An 18,259-nucleotide genomic window follows, 5' to 3' on the forward strand; every position below is an offset into this window, starting at 1 on the left:
TCCCATAGAGTAGAACAGTGGAGCTGGGAGCTGTCCACTAGTTTCAGCACCAGGAGCTGTCCAGAGTTCACTGCTAACTGCTGTAGCCTAAACTGTGTCCAATGGGGATCCATGAAGAGTGACTGATGGATTTAGCTGATCATTTCTGGCTTAGGCTATAATTCCTTAAGCAGCATTTACATCTAACCCTAACCCTAAGAAAACAGATCACTGATATCCCACTTAAAAAATAAATAAACAATGATCCTGTACTACTAATGAGCAATCTATATTTCCACACTGCTAACAGAGGGAATTAAAATATGACGCATGAACACCCATAAGGACAGTCCTCACACACACAACCTGGGTGTTGGTTTATATTTTCCATCATGTGCCCATGTGAATTAGCTAGTGATTCCCAAATACAACATCAAACACAGGCGCTAGATATCCTGGCGCATCTCCCTCTACTGCACGCACAGCTGCACACGCTCCGCTCCAGAGACTACACAACCGCTCTGTGGGGAGAGAGAGAGCCAAGCTACCGCTGTCTGAGCCGCACAATGTCTACCGCTCTGAATTAATACAGGAAAGAGAGGGAGGGAGGGAACGATAGAACAAGAGAGAGTGAGAGAGACAGAGTGAGAGACAGGGAGGTAGAGACAGAGACAGAGTGAGGTGGGGAATGTGATTCCAGCCTAGCGCTCTGTTGGCTGGCTAGGAGAGACAGAGAATCTGGACTTGGCAGTGGGCTTGGCTTTGGTTCATCTCTGTATTTCTTTCCCCCTCTCTGTGTGGGCAGCAGTCATCGTCATTGGTTCCTCTTGGGTTTGCCGTGGTTGTCTGGAGAGCCGACGGTGGTTGGGGAGCGGTGGGAGGGTAAGTCAGACTCCTTCCTCTCTGGGTTGTGTTCTGCTGCAGTGCCTTGTTCGAACAGGGTCTCTCTCTCTCTCTCTCTCTCTCTCTCTCTCTCTCTCTCTCTCTCTCTCTCTCTCTCTCTCTCTCTCTCTCTCTCTCTCTCTCTCTCTCTCTCTCTCTCTCTCTCTCTCTCTCTCTCTCTCTCTCTCTCTCTCTCTCTCTCTCTCTCTCTCTCTCTCTCTCTCTCTCTCTCGCGCCTGCTCGCCTCACGCATTCTACATACAGACCCTGCCTGTTTCCCCCTCCTTCCTCCCTCCCTCCTTCTCTCCTCCCTGTCTGTGTCTCCATCGCTCGCTCCGCTCTCTCCTCTCCTCTCCCTCCCACCCTTCTTTTTCTCTAAAGTGGCTGCAGCTCCCCTTTTCTTCACTTCTCTCCCTCCATTTCTCAAGTGCTACAGGAATGAGCAGAACACCCTGACTCTGACGACAGTGACAAAGAAAGAGTGAAAGAAAGGGAGGGAAGTAGATGAAGAGAGAGGGAGGTGAGAGAAAGAGAGAAAGAGAGAAAGGGAGAGAGAGAAAGAGAGAAAGAGAGTGAAGAAAGGAAGGGAGAGAGAGAAATTGGCAGAGTGCGAAAACGAAGTGTGTGTGAGAAAGAGAAAGGTCGAGAGGGAGACTGGTTGCAGACTGACTTTCAGACAACTGGGAGAAGAAGCAAAGAGAGAGCCTTACCGTCGCCATTTCAGTAGGTTTCTTTCTACACTTTGCTTGCTCCTGTTCTATATTGTGGTTGTGTCATCTCAGTTTTGTCTGTTATGAAAGTAGAGAGAGGCTAGTAAACTGTGAATAGTGAGACAAGGGCTGTGGTAAACATTCCAGCACACAATGTTGACAACATGCTGCATCTCTGAAGGGATTATGGTGTGGAGCTACTTTTCTGTAATGAGAAAAATACCACTCACTGTGAGTTAGGGGAGATGGATGTGGTCCATAAGGCTTATATGTATTTGGCATGTATAGGAAGCAGTTGCGATACAAACATTGTGCCTGTATGAGTGTGTCGGTTGCTGTTTCTTCTTTTGTCTTTGTTTCGACAAAGTCCTGTGAGGGCTTGAGGTAGGATGCTACCAGTAAAGTTTATCTTCATGATGCTTTGATAGTTACTTCAACAATGGACACTACTAGTATGAGATGCAATAACACTTACTGTAACTGTTACATATTGTAATAAACAACTACAATGTCTATCCATCAGTGACCACAAATACATTTATTGTCAAATTAAAATATTTTAAAAAGCTGCAAAACGGACATACACTCTTTTGTAAGAGAGATGCCTCTGTTTTATAGACACCTTACATAAAAGGGAGTGTTAAAAAGCTATTTACAGAATGTAATATGTTATCACAATTTATTATACAATCTGAAACAAATCTAAATTTGATCTGAATGCTCATCATACTATTCCAGGAGAGGAGCACAAACTGGAAGTAGTGATGCACATAGCAGGCAACTCTTTGTTGAGCATGGTCAAAGTTATGCATACTTCAATTGCAGTTTTGAGCAGACAGGAAGACACATACATGTAAATCTCTAGCATGTTCACTTAACTGTCAATCATACAGCAATAGCTTTGACTTTCATGGTTTGTTAGTTGCTATGGTATCCCGTACATTTGGAATGTAGCATGTGAAGGAGCCATTTATGAATTTATGAGAATAACTTATGGGATGGCTTCTGAGATCCATTGACACATGGATTGTCCCCGTTTCAGTTAGCCGAGCCGTGCTCAATGAACCTCCACAATGTACTTGCATTAAAAAGGAAAAAAATATCCTTGTACTGCAGGGAGTCAGAATACTCAGAGGCAACCGCTATCTGGGGTAATGAAAGACTATGTTTAATACAGGATCAATTCCCTTGGTATTCAGACCCTCACTGAATTGCAATGCTGTGTACTATATGCCTGCTTTAAAAACAATTCCCAACAATGGGAAATAATAGTGTTTCCAAATGGGTGGTTGAAAGAGGGAAAGTTGGAGATGATGGTTGAGGATGAGTTAGTCAACGTTATAGAAAATGTAGTCAAAGATGCAATATCTTTATGGAATGTATTCTCGCTATGAAATCAAAAACTGTATTAATTGTATTAAATAACTGTATTAACAGTATTAACATGGCTATTGTAGTTGGTTTTATGAGGATCTGTCTGTCTGCCCTGTCTGTCTGGACAGATGTGGATAGTGGCTTAACTCTTCCTTCATTGTTTGTGAATCTAGCTATAGGATCTGGTGGGGTTGTATGGGGCTTTGAGGAGAACCATAGCTTGAGCCCAGTAAACATGTAGACAGACACTCTGATTTCTGATCATGTCATGCTATTAGCCATTCTCCAAGCCTGGAAGGCAGAGTTCTGTTGGGCCTGTCTGCTCACACACACACATGCATGCACGTAGGCACACACACACACAGACGCACACACACACAGACGTACACACACACACACACAGACAGACGCACACACATACACAGACAGACAGACTAATTAACGAGGCCTGATCACACACACACTTTAGTGCACACAGCGTAGCGACGATACATTTAAATATACTTGTGAATTAGACTTTATAATCTCCTGCTGCTACTTCTGCTGCTGCTACTGCTGTTGCTGTTGTTGACGATAATGATGATGATGATTTCTAGAAATTGATTGATACAACAATAAAACATATTGAGAGACACAGCCACACAAAACAAACAAAACTTTACAAACTAGGCAGTCCTTGAAGACTGTATGAGTAGACACTCTTGGCCTCTCCTTGACTCTCTTCTGCTACAAGGGTCATTGTGGTTGAAAATGGTATGTCCTTCCATTGAACAAACACAGCACTATCTAATAATATCTAATACTAATAGGAGTGTTGATTGTAGATCAGCTGGCATTGATAAACACAGAGGGTAGACAGACGTAACAGGGCTGTGTGCTCTAACAGTGGAGGACATCCCTGAAAGGAACACGGTCTTATCCTGCACATGGCAACCATACTGTGTACATCCAATCAGTTTGTGATATCACAGCTCAGTAAGGTTATTCATGTCCTGACCATGCCATCAGGAATCTGTGAGTAACTTTACTGATCTTTTCTATATATACAGAGAAAGGGGGATATGGAGAGTGAGACAAACAGACAGAGAGAGAGAGAGAGCACATGAGAGAGAGAGCTACACTCTACTTCCATCTGTTAGTTGCCACAGAAGAAGTTTCAAGCATTGAAGGCTATCTTTCCGATTTTTTTATTTTAACTAAATGACATGACAGATTATATCAAATGACACATGATATTAATAGAATAGCAGATAGAGTGAAGAAAGAAGATGAAGTCAATTTCTCCAGACTGTTGCTTTTATTCTCAGACAAAGTAACTTTCCTATGAAGTAGCTAGGTGCTTAGCAATTTAAGTAAATCATGAAACATTTTAGCTTGAGATAAATGTCCTGTTTGAACTCATGACTGATAAATGTTCTCATATAACCCAAAACCAGTGACCCATGTGCCTGCTACTGTGACATAGTTTAGCTTTCTCTCGCTCTCTCTCTCTCTCTCTCTCTCTCTCTCTCTCTCTCTCTCTCTCTCTCTCTCTCTCTCTCTCTCTCTCTCTCTCTCTCTCTCTCTCTCTCTCTCTCTCTCTCTCTCTCTCTCTCTCTCTCTCTCTCTCTCTCTCTCTCTCTCTCTCTCTCCCCCCACACCCCCTCTCTCTCTCGCTCTCGAACTTGTCCTATTGTGTGCTGTAGGGAGGAGAGCCAACCAGAGCTAAGGTGAAGGATTAATCCTGCTCTGCATATTTAACAGGCAGAAGCCATCTCATCCCCTCATGTCCCTTGGTTGGTTCCACACCTATTTTCCCTGCTTCCCCATTTTGGGAATCGAATCAGAAAACATGTGACTAGTCAGTGGAATGACTTGCTGCAGTGAACCAGAAATGACACTCAGTCCTGTGATGCAGAACTGGATCCAAACCCTCGGAGACCAGGGCCGTTACCCTTCATACCAATGGCTTGTCTGACATCTGAGCAACACACTGTCACATAGACAGGAGAAAATACTGTAAAATAAAACCACTATCATATTAGGCTGCGCCCGAAATGGCTCCCAAATCCAAATGTAGTGCACTACTTTTGACCAGTTCACTACAAAGAGAATAGGGTACCATTTCGGACTCAGCCCAAATATGATAGGGGTTCTTCTAAAGCATAAGGCCTTGGTGAAAAGTAGTATGCACAATAGATTCCCCCCCACACACACAAAGAAGATTTGTCTTTTCATTTCGGCAGCGGCTGGGCATTTCGCCTATCAAATCCTTGGTGATTATGTGAATTCAGCTGAGAAAGAAAATGTCTCCTTTCATTTGTGCTCTTTGTAGTGGCTGCGAGAAAGGCCTGCAGTAAACTGTAGTGAACCATTACTTCAGAGGCTATTAAACACATTAGAGACCCCAAATGAGATAACCTCCCTCCTTTGGATGCAATAGCCAGAGTACTAAGTAGTGGTCGCAGTGGACGGCGAGGCAGTGTGTGTGTGTGTGTGTGCGTGTGAGCGTGTGTGATTGTTTTTTCTCATTTAGCGATTGTAGTTATTGATAGTTATTTTTGTATAACCATTCACAGAATTCAAAGGAAACTGCGCCCACAACCAAATGACATTATAATTAGACTACAATAAGACCATTCCCTAATATACACACATGTTTTGGTTCTTACTCCATGGTCACAATGGTCATCTAGGGTCATCTAGGGTCAATGACCTTTCATTTGGGTTGCTTTGTCCTTACCTCTCTTTATACTTGGCCTGTGTTACACTGTCACCTTGGCAGAGTAACATGTTTCTCTCTCTCACTTAAATCAGATCAAAGACAAGCCTGCCCCTGAGGCTTTGCCAAGAGATCTATCAATCCGATTATCTCATTGCGATCAATGGTGTATATGGAATTACAAAATAGTCACACACACACACAGACACACACCGCCGGTCAGGAGCAGAAAGATAATTATTAGTTGGCCCCAGGGTTTATTTCCAGACACTACTTTGGAGCCTCCACAAAGCCGACTCAAAGAGTGAGTCATAGTGTGGGAGAGAGGTATTATTTATAACACACACACGTGCGCACACGCACACACACATAATCACACACGCACATACACACATACCCACATGCACGTACAAACATACACACACCTCAGACACACAGCACTGGGATTATTTCACAGTGGACTAAACAGACTAAACGGGCCATACTGGGAGAAGCAGATAGAAGGAGAAGCAGATGGAAGGAGAAGCAGATGGAAGGAGAAGCAGATGGAAGGAGAAGCAGATGGAAGGAGAAGCAGATGGAAGGAGAAGCAGATAGAAGGAGAAGCAGATGGAAGGAGAAGGAGATGGAAGGCAGCTCCTCTATTTAAGTATTTAAGTGTAGGCTTCAGGCTCTATGAGTCAGCAAAACAGCCTCTCTCAGCCTGGTCATTAGGCTTAATGTGTTACTAAAACAAGCAGCTATCAATGTCACTGTAATTCATTACATTTATGTTCATGGTGAATGAACGTATCACAGAAGTGCCTTGATTTGGTACAGTGTATCTTTGGTGCCTCTTTGCTGCCTTTTTTTGTGGGACTAGAAATAATGCCTGGAATGGAAAATAACAGTATTAACTGGTTCCCATGCTTTTAAAATAACGTTTTGATGCTGTTCTCTGAACCGGTTCCAACCCCTGTGCCCAAGGCATCTCCAAAAATCCTGGGGACCTGGACAAACATCTAATACTGCAATGGATCTGGAGTGACCTGGCTGTGATTAAAGTGATACATTCCACAGTCTCACTCTATCTGGGCTGATTAGTATTGGCTGATGACAGGCACCCTGATGAATGTATATTTGGTGCAAAGAGTGGTCCTCTATAGCTCTTGGTAGAGCATGGCGCTTGCAACGCCAGAATAGTGGGTTCGATTCAACCCAATGGCTACTGCCTGGCCAACAGCTATTTCCCAGCAAACACCCTCCTACACACGCACACACACACTCACACCACTCCTCCTTTGGGACACAGTGAATCATGAAGCCTTCTCTGGTGTATACTACACAGTTGTCAAGGATCATTAGGAGGCATTCATATGCATCTCTCCATGGCTAACCGGAACACAGCAGACACACACACCCAGACACCCACGATACACACACATACAGAGGCAATTAGAGTACTCTCCTTCCTCTTCATGATTGAAGGGAGGAACCAACCAAAGCCTAAAGGAGCCCATAAGGGCGGACACCTGTCCCCACCCTGGTCCCCTCTGGAGACTACCCCGGCGGAATATTAATGACCAAACCTCAATCTTTTATGCTGACTGTAAGAACATATACTGTGTTGAGCATCACAAAGGGTATTGTGTACAAGCAGAGAAGAGATGAGTCTGTACAATACATGAGTAACTTAGTATTGTGAGATGATTGTCTCATGACATCAGATAGTCCAGGGCTCCGGTAGACTTTCTGAAGTGGTGACACCAAAGGACTGCCCAAGGAGAGAGAGTGACTCATTCCATTGACACCACAACAAACGGGTGAATTTTTACATTATAAAACTGTTGGGTAGTTTTTTAAACAGGATGCTCCAGATGCCTTTGGGCAACGCCATTTCCATAGCCAAATCATTAGTTAATTAAGTATCCTAGTAGAATATAGTAATAACCTGAGCATGACAGCTAAGATTTGAAGCTACAATATCAAACCCCAATAAGTCACACAGGAAGATTCCTTCAATCTACAGTACCACATGACCTGGGGCGGCATAGTCATACAGCATAGCTTCTGGATGGAAGCAGAACGGATCCACTGCTTTTGGGTCCAATTTCCAAACCCACTCCAATCAAACACCCACACACCCAGCCCCCAGGACTGACAGGGAGAGTAGAAGGGAGAGGAGAAGGGAGAGGGGAAGGGAGAGGGGAAGGGAGAGGAGAAGGGAGAGGGGTAGGGAGAGGGGAAGGGAGAGGGGAAGGGAGAGGAGAAGGGAGAGGGGAAGGGAGAGGGGAAGGCAGAGGAGAAGGGAGAGGGGAAGGGAGAGGGGAAGGGAGAGGAGAAGGGAGAGGGGAAGGGAGAGGGGAAGGCAGAGGAGAAGGGAGAGGGGAAGGGAGAGGGCAAGGCAGAGGAGAAGGGAGAGGGGAAGGGAGAGGGGAAGGGAGAGGGGAAGGGAGAGGGGAAGGGAGAGGGGAAGGGAGAGGGGAAGGCAGAGGAGAAGGGAGAGGGGAAGGGAGAGAGGAAGGGAGAGGAGAAGGGAGAGGGGAAGGGAGAGGGGAAGGGAGAGGGGAAGGCAGAGGAGAAGGGAGAGGGGAAGGGAGAGGGGAAGGGAGAGGGGAAGGCAGAGGAGAAGGGAGAGGAGAAGGGAGAGGGGAAGGGAGAGGAGAAGGGAGAGGAGAAGGGGAGGCTCATCCCAAAATCATGCAGCTATGGTGGCACTTAGATGAATGGATTCTGACATCACAGCTGTCTGGGACGGGTCATTGATCACCTGGAGTGGACTCTGGCCAGGGAGAGAGAGAAAGAGAGAGAGACAGAGAGAGAGAGAGAGAGAGAGAGAGAGAGAGAGAGAGAGAGAGAGAGAGAGAGAGAGAGAGAGAGAGAGAGAGAGAGAGAGAGAGAGAGAGAGAGAGAGAGAGAGAGAGAGAGAGAGAGAGAGAGCGAGAGAGAGAGCGAGAGAGAGAGCGATGGAAAGAGCGACGGAAAGAGAGACGGAAAGAGAGGAGATGGAACAGAGAGCAAAATAAAATGAAGAGCACAAGACATATTGGAAGAGGGAAAGAAGAGAGAGAGTCGAGTGGAGAAAAAAACTAAAGACAGAGGAAAGGGATAGGAGAAAAGGATAGAAGCCGGGAGAGATACGCTCTCCGCAATAGAATTTGTTCAAGGAAGAGTTCTGTTATATTTGCTTGAAAAAGACTTGTGGTTTTGAGAAACATCCAGAGAATCTCCTCTCTTTATTGAAATGTGAAAGCCTATCTGGTATAAACAGTGTTGTTTACTTCTGTCTGCCAGCGTTTGCGTTGGGGAACTATTTTCAGACGGCAAACATGGCCTCTCTCAAACTGTAGCCTGCCTTCTCTTCAAAGCAGACTGCACTGTGCAATACCTACAGCCCAGAATGTGTGTGTGTTTGTGTGTGTGTGTGTTTGTGCGTGTGTATGAGCATGCGTGCGCATCTTTGTGTCTGTGTGTGTGTGTGTGTGTGTGTGTGAGTGCTGTCATGCGTGTGTGTGCGCTCATGTTCTTAAATGCATGTGCGTCTGTGTGTGTGTACTTCTGCTCATGTATGTGTATGCAAGTGCTAGTCTGGACTAGAGATGTGTATGTCCCACTCATTGAGGTATAAAAGAACTAAAGACTGTGTCCAAGATGTCCGACCATTGTTTTCAAGGTGATCAACTCACTTTCGCATACGCCGATTCATGGTCCGTCTATTCCAGGTTGCATCCGGTGTACACGGCCCAACTTCACATGCACACGTGCACTAATTGCGCACAGGGAGCAGCACGTGTAGCAACGACGTCATTATGTCATCCAAAAACATAGAAGACATTGGATAAATATAAAATGTTAATATCTCCGGCTGTGAGTGATGAAAAAAAAAACGGCCTCAGCGACAATTATTTGAATCATTCAATGGAAGTTTTGTGCACAAAGGTGATGACTAAAGAGTCGTATTAGGAATTTTCACATCTGACTTCTCTATGAGGCTTTCTATTGGAGGTGTCTTTCCGGGCCGGACGTTAGTTAAACTGCAGTACCGAAGCAAGACTGTAGGTGTTGTCGAAAGCGTGCTTCCAGACCGGAACCCGGGCCCCTTGGTCCCACTAATGCAGGGAGCACTGCATCATGTGATATGAGAGAGACAGAGGGTCGGGATGAATACTAAGCAGAGTTTTTTCTCCTCTCTCAGCCAGTACTACCAGAGTTGATTCCTATAGGACAGTTGGAGCCTGTATGCTTTCATTCTCCAAAGTGAGGTTGAGGTGAGAGCTCAGAGCTAGGGATGTCTCAGTGGAAAAGTGATATAAAGCATTACATTCTGAAGAGGAATGAGCTGAAGGGAATTTGTGCCGTTCTGAGTTGGAGGTGCAATAGTCAGTGTTCCATACACACAGGCAGTGTATCACGCTCAAACTCCTGTGCTGTTGGCCTTGGTGACGCTGATACATACACACAGACATAGAGACACACGCAAGTGCACAAACTCACACACATACACACAAACACACACACAAATACACACAAACACACACACATTCACAGCCCACGTGCTAACAGTATTTCAGGTTGAGTGTGAGATCTTCATGTGAGGTTGCAGACAGATGAGCAAAGGTGAGAGAGCTGAATGCTCGATATGGGAGAGAGAGAGAGAGAGAGAGAGACAGAGAGAGAGAGAGACTCCATTTGCTGCTGGGTTTCTGCATTCAGCCATTCAGAATCAAGCTTACAGGCAAGTCCACACCGTGGTGAAAACAGAATCGTTTTGATGAGAAAAAGTAATATCAGTCAAGGATATTTGTGGGCACAATATTCAAACTTTCTCAGCTCAGTAACAAACAGAAAGAAAGAAACAGAGAAAGTGATAGATACTGTAATAACTCTCTGGTTGCTTGGTGGATGCAATAAGTTGTTTATCTTTGTTTTGGAACATATTTTCCTCCTGCTGTGCAAAACAATGGAATGGAACCAAAGAGGTTAAAATGAGGATGCTGCAGTTCATAAGTCTTGTTCACAGATTAGAATCAACCAGGTTAGTTCGGTACAGTAACAGTGGCTACTTCACTGCATCACTTCCTCTCGTATCATCATGGTCTTGGTATAAGGATACAATAACTTGTAGAATTGTGCTTCGTCACAAAGTCTCCACGAGTGATTACAACCAACCAAGACAACAGAACAATGCCAACCGCTAATCTTGACCATCTTTATGCTTACCACCACTAATGTGATCATTACTCTACCATGAGTGTGTAATATTCTTGTTTTTTTTCTTTTCTTTGCAGATCATGACTTTGGAGGGGGAGTTTTGAAGTGTTTCTGTTGAGAAAGCCCAACTACTACACTCAGAGGAGGAGGAGGCGTGGTTTGGAACCAAGGTGTTGCCACACCCAGCCCAGCTGATACCAGGTAACATAGAGGATGTACTGTAGACTTACATAGCTCTACCTAATGTAGGCTATGCTTTATTCTGTTGTATTTGCTCCTTGTCATTGGGAAATACTTAGAAGATTGATTTTGTATGTTATTCTCAACTGTGCAGAGAAACTGTATGCAGCTCTATGAAATAAATTATGTTCCTATAAGTACCATCTGGATTATGGTGTATGTGATGCTATATATAGCCCATACTGTATCATCTCATGAGAGAAAGAGAATCAAAACTAATGACCGCTTCCCAACCCTTTCTCTAAACCAGATGGAGGCGGATGCGGTTGAGAAGCGCCATCGGACGCGTTCTAAAGGGGTCCGAGGTACGCTACAGTAACAGTACAGTGTGTCTGTCTCTCTAAACGGCATGGGACATTAGCTATTGTCCCCCCTCTCCCCAAACCCCCCACTCTGCCCCCTCCCTCTCTGTCAGCCACCTGGGCTCATATTGGGGACATCAAGTCAAAGTAAAAGTGACTGTTGATACTCAGTGTAAATTAATCTGATATGCTGTCGACTGTACAGAAAGGGCTCAATGCCATATTCAAATTAGGAGAAATACATGATGGATCCTGTAGTTTGATTTGTCCTAATTTGCCATTATTTACTGCTATTGTTATGTATGTTGTACATGGGCTAGACAGTACATCTAACTGTATCTGATTTGTCAATCTCTTTCTCTAGTTCCGGTGGAGACAGCAGCACAGGAGTTATTCAGGTTGGTGCATCTTTCATTCCTGTGGGCTTTACTTAGCCTGAGTGTCAGTCTGTTTCTGCTCTCTTGCCAATTACTTATTGAATTGTCATGCCATGTGTTTGGCTTGACAATGACAGCAATGGAGTTAGCAAGAGCACAAACAGATCTGGGACCAGGCTTTACTGACACTCTGAGTGGTCAATGGTTATATGTCCTAATATGGATACCGTATTCACATCATAACCACATTGATATAAGGTCTATTGATGCATTATAAACAGCCACTGCTGACGGTGCCTTTACAGTCTCGCTCAAATCATTTCTTCAGCTGTAAGATTTGGACAAGGATCAAGTGTTTAGTTAATAATTACTTTCATGCTGTCATTGAACAGATTCAAAATGATTGATTATTTGCCTAGAAAGTTTAATTGCCGCTGTAGAATAAACCAATGTTATATTGGGAAAAACAAGCATTATATTACACTCTGTAATCGTAATAGTGTTTTCTGTCTGGCCAGAGGCCTGGACGGTCTATATCGCTAAAAAGCCTTCTCCCTCTTGATGGCATTTCTCAGTGTAGACCCCCTAATCCCTAATCTCACCCCGCCAGTTCCCTGGCTGAAGGGAGAGAGCGCACACGCACATGCACACACACACACACAAACATATACACTCACACGCACGCACATCCACAGACAAATGCATGAACGCACACACACACCTTCTCTCTAAGGACACATAGGTGTTTCATCAGCCGATTGATCCATGTCCAGGGCTAGGGCTGCAGACATCAATAATGCCAATAGCAGTGGTCGATGCACACTCCTGCCGTTCACAGACTAATCTATGAGTCTGCTCACCTTGGGGAGAGAAAGCCGCTATTCTGTTCTACCTTGCACAGTCATGCTCTTTTCACTGTGGATGATGCATGACGGACATCCCCTACTACGGCGTCCATATTCAGAAGTCGTCAGTTGTCAGGCAAAACTCCTAATATGGATAATGTACACCACAGATGGCTGTAATCTAGCTGATGGGATGGTAGTGAGAGTGGGCCGCGGCTGAATGGGCCAATGGAAAGCTACAACAGAGTTGAACTTCTAGTTCCTATAGGTGTTCCAAAGGACATTGAACCCAATGTTTCTTCAGAGGGGCACTTTACCTTTGGCAGCCACAGCTGTCTAAAAGAAGCCCAAGGCGGATGGGCTGCTATGAAATATGCAGTGAAGTGAGTCACCGCCTGGCCTGAAGGCTGCTGGCTGTGTGTTCTCACTACATGAATAATATAGAGCTGCTCTGGTCCAGTGCATTACTCTGGATTATGTGTTATGTCATGCACACATGTGTTGAGTCCTTTCTGTGTGTGAGGGAATGGGATGTTGTGGGGGGAGGGGTGTGTGGGGGGGAGGGGTGTGTGGGGGGGAGGGGTGTGGGGGGGTGTTTGTTCATGCCTGTCGTGCCACGCAGTGTGTTGACTCCAATGTCTCTTCCTTCTGTGTCTATAGCTGCCCTACTCCAGGATGTGATGGAAGCGGACATGTCAGCGGCAAATACGCCAGACACCGAAGGTAAAATATCCTTCTTCACTCCCCAAATCAGCTGCACTTTTCCTCCCGATTCATTCACTCAGCCCTCATTGAGCTATCATGGACCAATCAAGCTCTTCAGTTCCAGGTCATTGCTTCTGCACCAAAAACAAACCTTCAATTGCAATCACTGGTTGTGAAAAGTTGATTGCAAAATGTGTCAGAATATCTGAGGTCTGTGTTGGATTGATGCTGGTTGATTATGGTTGTGCAACAGCTATTCTTTCTTTGATTGCTGTGGTGATTCAGCCTCAGCCAGCGATTTCCCGGGAAATATATCTGTTCATTCAGACAATGTTATACAGTGGGGAAAAAAAGTATATAGTCAGCCACCAATTGTGCAAGTTCTCCCACTTAAAAAGATGAGAGAGGCCTGTAATTTTCATCATAGGTACACGTCAACTATGACAGACAAATTGAGATTTTATTTCTCCAGATTATCACATTGTAGGATTTTTAATGAATTTATTTGCAAATTATGGTGGAAAATAAGTATTTGGTCACCTACAAACAAGCTAGATTTCTGGCTCTCACAGACCTGTAACTTCTAATTTAAGAGGCTCCTCTGTCCTCCACTCGTTACCTGTATTAATGGCACCTGTTTGAACTTGTTATCAGTATAAAAGACACCTGTCCACAACCTCAAACAGTCACACTCCAAACTCCACTATGGCCAAGACCAACGAGCTGTCAAAGGACACCAGAAACAAAATTGTAGACCTGCACCAGGCTGGGAAGACTGAATCTGCAATAGGTATGCAGCTTGGTTTGAAGAAATCAACTGTGGGAGCAATTATTAGGAAATGGAAGACATACAAGACCACTGATAATCTCCCTCGATCTGGGGCTCCACGCAAGATCTCACCCCGTGGGGTCAAAATGATCACAAGAACGGTGAGCAAAAATCCCAGAACCACACGGGGGGACCTAGTGAATGACCTGCAGAGAGCTGGGACCAAAGTAACAAAGCCTACCATCAGTAACACACTACGCCGCCAGGGACTCAAATCCTGCAGTGCAAGACGTGTCCCCTGCTTAAGCCAGTACGTGTCCAGGCCCGTCTGAAGTTTGCTAGAGTGCATTTGGATGATCCAGAAGAGGATTGGGAGAATGTCATATGGTCAGATGAAACCAAAATATAACTTTTTGGTAAAAACTCAACTCGTCGTGTTTGGAGGACAAAGAATGCTGAGTTGCATCCAAAGAACACCATACCTACTGTGAAGCATGGGGGTGGAAACATCATGCTTTGGGGCTGTTTTTCTGCAAAGGGACCAGGACGACTGATCCGTGTAAAGGAAAGAATGAATGGGGCCATGTATCGTGAGATTTTGAGTGAAAACCTCCTTCCATCAGCAAGGGCATTGAAGATGAAACGTGGCTGGGTCTTTCAGCATGACAATGATCCCAAACACACCGCCCGGGCAACGAAGGAGTGGCTTCGTAAGAAGCCTTTCAAGGTCCTGGAGTGGCCTAGCCAGATCTCAACCCCATAGAAAATCTTTGGAGGGAGTTGAAAGTCCGTGTTGCCCAGCAACAGCCCCAAAACATCACTGCTCTAGAGGAGATCTGCATGGAGGAATGGGCCAAAATACCAGCAACAGTGTGTGAAAACCTTGTGAAGACTTACAGAAAACGTTTGACCTGTGTCATTGCCAACAAAGGGTATATAACAAAGTATTGAGAAACTTTTGTTATTGACCAAATACTTATTTTCCACCATAATTTGCAAATAAATTCATAAAAAATCCTACAATGTGATTTTCTGGATTTCTTTTTCTCATTTTGTCTATTATAGTTGACGTGTACATATGATGAAAATTACAGGCCTCTCTCATCTTTTTAAGTGGGAGAACTTGCACAATTGGTGGCTGACTAAATACTTTTTTTCCCCACTGTATATAGAGAGAGACTGGAGCTATCTTTTGTAGTTAGATAGATTGAAAAATAAGCTAGTTTTGCACTTCAAGAGCTGTGGACCTAACCTTTTTGTTGTAATCGTGGATGTTATCGAGGCTTTGTTTACCAGTTTATAGTATTTTATCTCTTCAAGGTCACCCTAATTCTTCCACATTTTATGTCAATGATTAAATTACAAATTGATGTTAAATAATATAATATCTGCTATTTAGCAGCCGCTTTTATCCAAAGCGACTTAGTCATGCGTTCAAACATTTTGCGTACGGATGGTCCCGGGAATCAAAACCAATATCCTGGTGTTGCAAGCACCATGCTCTACCAGCCGAGCTACTGAGGACCACTCAAGAAATTACTCAAGAAAGAGAAAGGTGCCGATAGCAAATCTAACTGCCTTGACAGCTGACCTGTCACCAGCTCTTCCTCCTCCACTCTGGGCATGTTTAAACAAAAGCCTCTATTTACTCCCCAGACGTAGGCTAGAGAGATTGATGCCTGTGTCTCCGGTGTCACCCCATCAAGGCATCCCCCTGAACCAGTGGGCTGGAATTGCATTTGGTGCCGCAGACAAATGACACCTGCATCAGACCTCTCCCTCTCCCAAAGACGCTGGGTGATAAATTACCCACAAATAGAGGGGCATGCTGGGAGGGAGGCTGAGCAGGAGAGCTCTGAGTGTGTGTGGGGGGGGTGGGTGGGTGTATGCGTGCATGCGTGCGTGTTGTTACGACTCAGGGAGGAAGGTGTTCGATCCTGGGGCGGCCCTGTTTAAAATAATAACAGTTGATTGGTTGATTGGGCGGTTGGTTGGAGCGCTAGCGATGATGATACGTTTACAGTAGCCTACAACTGTACAGTGACTTTACACTGATAGAAAACCTGACTAATGTGGTTATGCTGTATCTTCTTGTTCAACCAAGATGACACGTGCACAAGAGATGCACAGATATTTTGCCTTTACTACACTGTGCTACTAGGCTGAGCTCTGCTGTCTTATTCAATCTCTCCTCTCCCCCTTTCTCCCATGTCTGTTAGGAAGTTAACCAAAGTCACCCAGAGGTAGTGACATAATGTGATTCATTTCAAACCCGGCAGCCTATAGTGTGAAAGCTAAGGAGGAGGAAGAGGTAAAGCCGTGGAGGGAGACGGCTGTGTTTGGGTGTAGTAATGAGAATCACTGTCACCCACACCACACACATACGCGCATGCATGTTTGCACTCACTCACATGCACACACACACACACACACACACACACACACACACACACACACACACACACACTGGGAAGACGATACTAGCTATTTAAGAGTCAGGCGCCATTAGAGCAACCTCAAACAGGGTCCACTGTTTGTCTGCTACAGCCCTGCTCTGTGAAGTAAGACATGAGACAGAAAGAGAGAGAGAGGGGTTGGAGGATGGATGAATGGAGGGAGGGAAGGAGAGAGATAGAGAGGAGGGTGGAATAAGGAAGGAAAGATATTGAGAGAGACAGAGAGAGAGAGAGCGAAAGAGAGCAACAAAAACAGTGGGAGAGAATTAGAGAAGTAGGCCGGATGAGGCGTCACACACGCCTATTTTTCCACTGATCATATCAGATGTGTGCAGTTGACATTCTAAAGTACTTTCTCCTATGTGACAGTGTGTGGCTCAGATGTCAGACAAGCAATTGGTATGCAGGGTAACGGCCCTGGTCTCAGAGGGTTTGGATCCAGTTCTGCATCACAGGACTGAGTGTCATTTCTGGTTCACTGCAGCAAGTCATTCCAATGACTAGTCACATGTGTTCTGATTCGATTCCCAAAATGGGGAAGCAGGGAAAATAGGTGTGGAACCAACCAAGGGACATGAGGGGATGAGATGGCTTCTGCCTGTTAAATATGCAGAGCAGGATTAATCCTTCACCTTAGCTCTGGTTGGCTCTCCTCCCTACAGCCTTGCTGCGTCACAGCACACAATAGGACAAGTTCGAGAGCGAGAGAGAGAGAGGGGGGTGGGGGGAGAGAGAGAGAGAGAGAGAGAGAGAGAGAGAGAGAGAGAGAGAGAGAGAAGAGAGAGAGAGAGAGAGAGAGAGAGAGAGAGAGAGAGAGAGAGAGAGAGAGAGAGAGAGAGAGAGAGAGAGAGAGAGAGAAAGCAACAAAGACAGTGGAGAGAAATAGGGCGGCTGAGGTGTCAAACGCCTACATTTCCACTTATAATATCAGATGTGCAGTTGACGTTCTACAGTAGTTGATGTGTAACATTTATATTAATTATTAAGAAAGAATTATGAAAATGTATGCACTCACTACTGTAAATCGCTCTGGAAAAGAGATTCTGCTAAATTACTATAATGTAAAATGTAAAAATGTAATAAACAAATCTGTGCATACATAAATCTAGGAATAATCACAGGCTACACATCGAATCAAGGTGTAAATTAAAGCCAGTTTTTGTGTTATTTGTTGACATCGGTACATACAACATTCTCTCTTTGTTCAATCTTTCTGATTTGGCGAGATATCGTTTTTATTACATGTCTATTCCATCGCCCATCATTCTGAGAACATAAATTATACACAAATATAAAGTCGAAATATTTGGTCTAAAAGTGAAATACTTACTTGGTAAATCCACTGGTTGGTAGTGAGCTGATGGGGGTCTATGGTGAGCAGCTTTTGTGCGGGTGTGACTGCCATGTCTAGAGCTGGTGCTCAGTAATTGCCTAGGCTTTGTGCAGATGAGGTTGAGTGCAATCTCTCACTCCCTCTCCCTCCATCCCTCTCCCTTTCTCTCACACTGACTCTCTCTCTCTCTCTCTCGCTCGCTCGCTCGCTCTCTCTCACTCACAACCCACCTCACTCCCACACTCTCTATGTCTGTCTCTGTGTCTCTATTTCTCTCCCACTCTCTCTCTCTATCTGTTCATTTTTTTTTGTCAGGCCGTCATTGTAAATAAGAATTTGTTCTTAATTGACTCACCTGGATAAATAAAATATCTCTCTCTCTCTCTCTCTCTCTCT

At 44.8% G+C, this 18,259-nt stretch overlaps 1 protein-coding gene across 10 annotated transcripts in view; it reads left to right on the forward strand.

Moving 5' to 3' along the window:
- Positions 1 to 457: 457 nt before the first annotated feature.
- myt1la (myelin transcription factor 1-like, a) overlaps positions 458 to 18,259 on the forward strand; it is a 55,391-nt gene continuing 37,589 nt past the window's right edge. For 9 of the 10 annotated variants that reach the window (XM_045211341.1, XM_045211346.1, XM_045211343.1 and 6 more), the window contains exons 1-5: positions 1,426 to 1,584; positions 10,914 to 11,037; positions 11,327 to 11,381; positions 11,743 to 11,776; positions 13,261 to 13,323. In XM_045211341.1, the coding sequence (XP_045067276.1) occupies positions 11,327 to 11,381; positions 11,743 to 11,776; positions 13,261 to 13,323 (152 nt within the window). In that variant the 5' untranslated portion in view covers positions 1,426 to 1,584; positions 10,914 to 11,037. Of the gene's footprint in view, positions 862 to 1,425; positions 1,585 to 10,913; positions 11,038 to 11,326; positions 11,382 to 11,742; positions 11,777 to 13,260; positions 13,324 to 18,259 lie in introns of those variants that run through there. The other variant, XM_045211342.1, reaches the window with a different exon arrangement.

This window comes from Coregonus clupeaformis, chromosome 36 (genome assembly GCF_020615455.1).
Source record: "Coregonus clupeaformis isolate EN_2021a chromosome 36, ASM2061545v1, whole genome shotgun sequence".
NCBI lineage: Eukaryota > Metazoa > Chordata > Actinopteri > Salmoniformes > Salmonidae > Coregonus > Coregonus clupeaformis.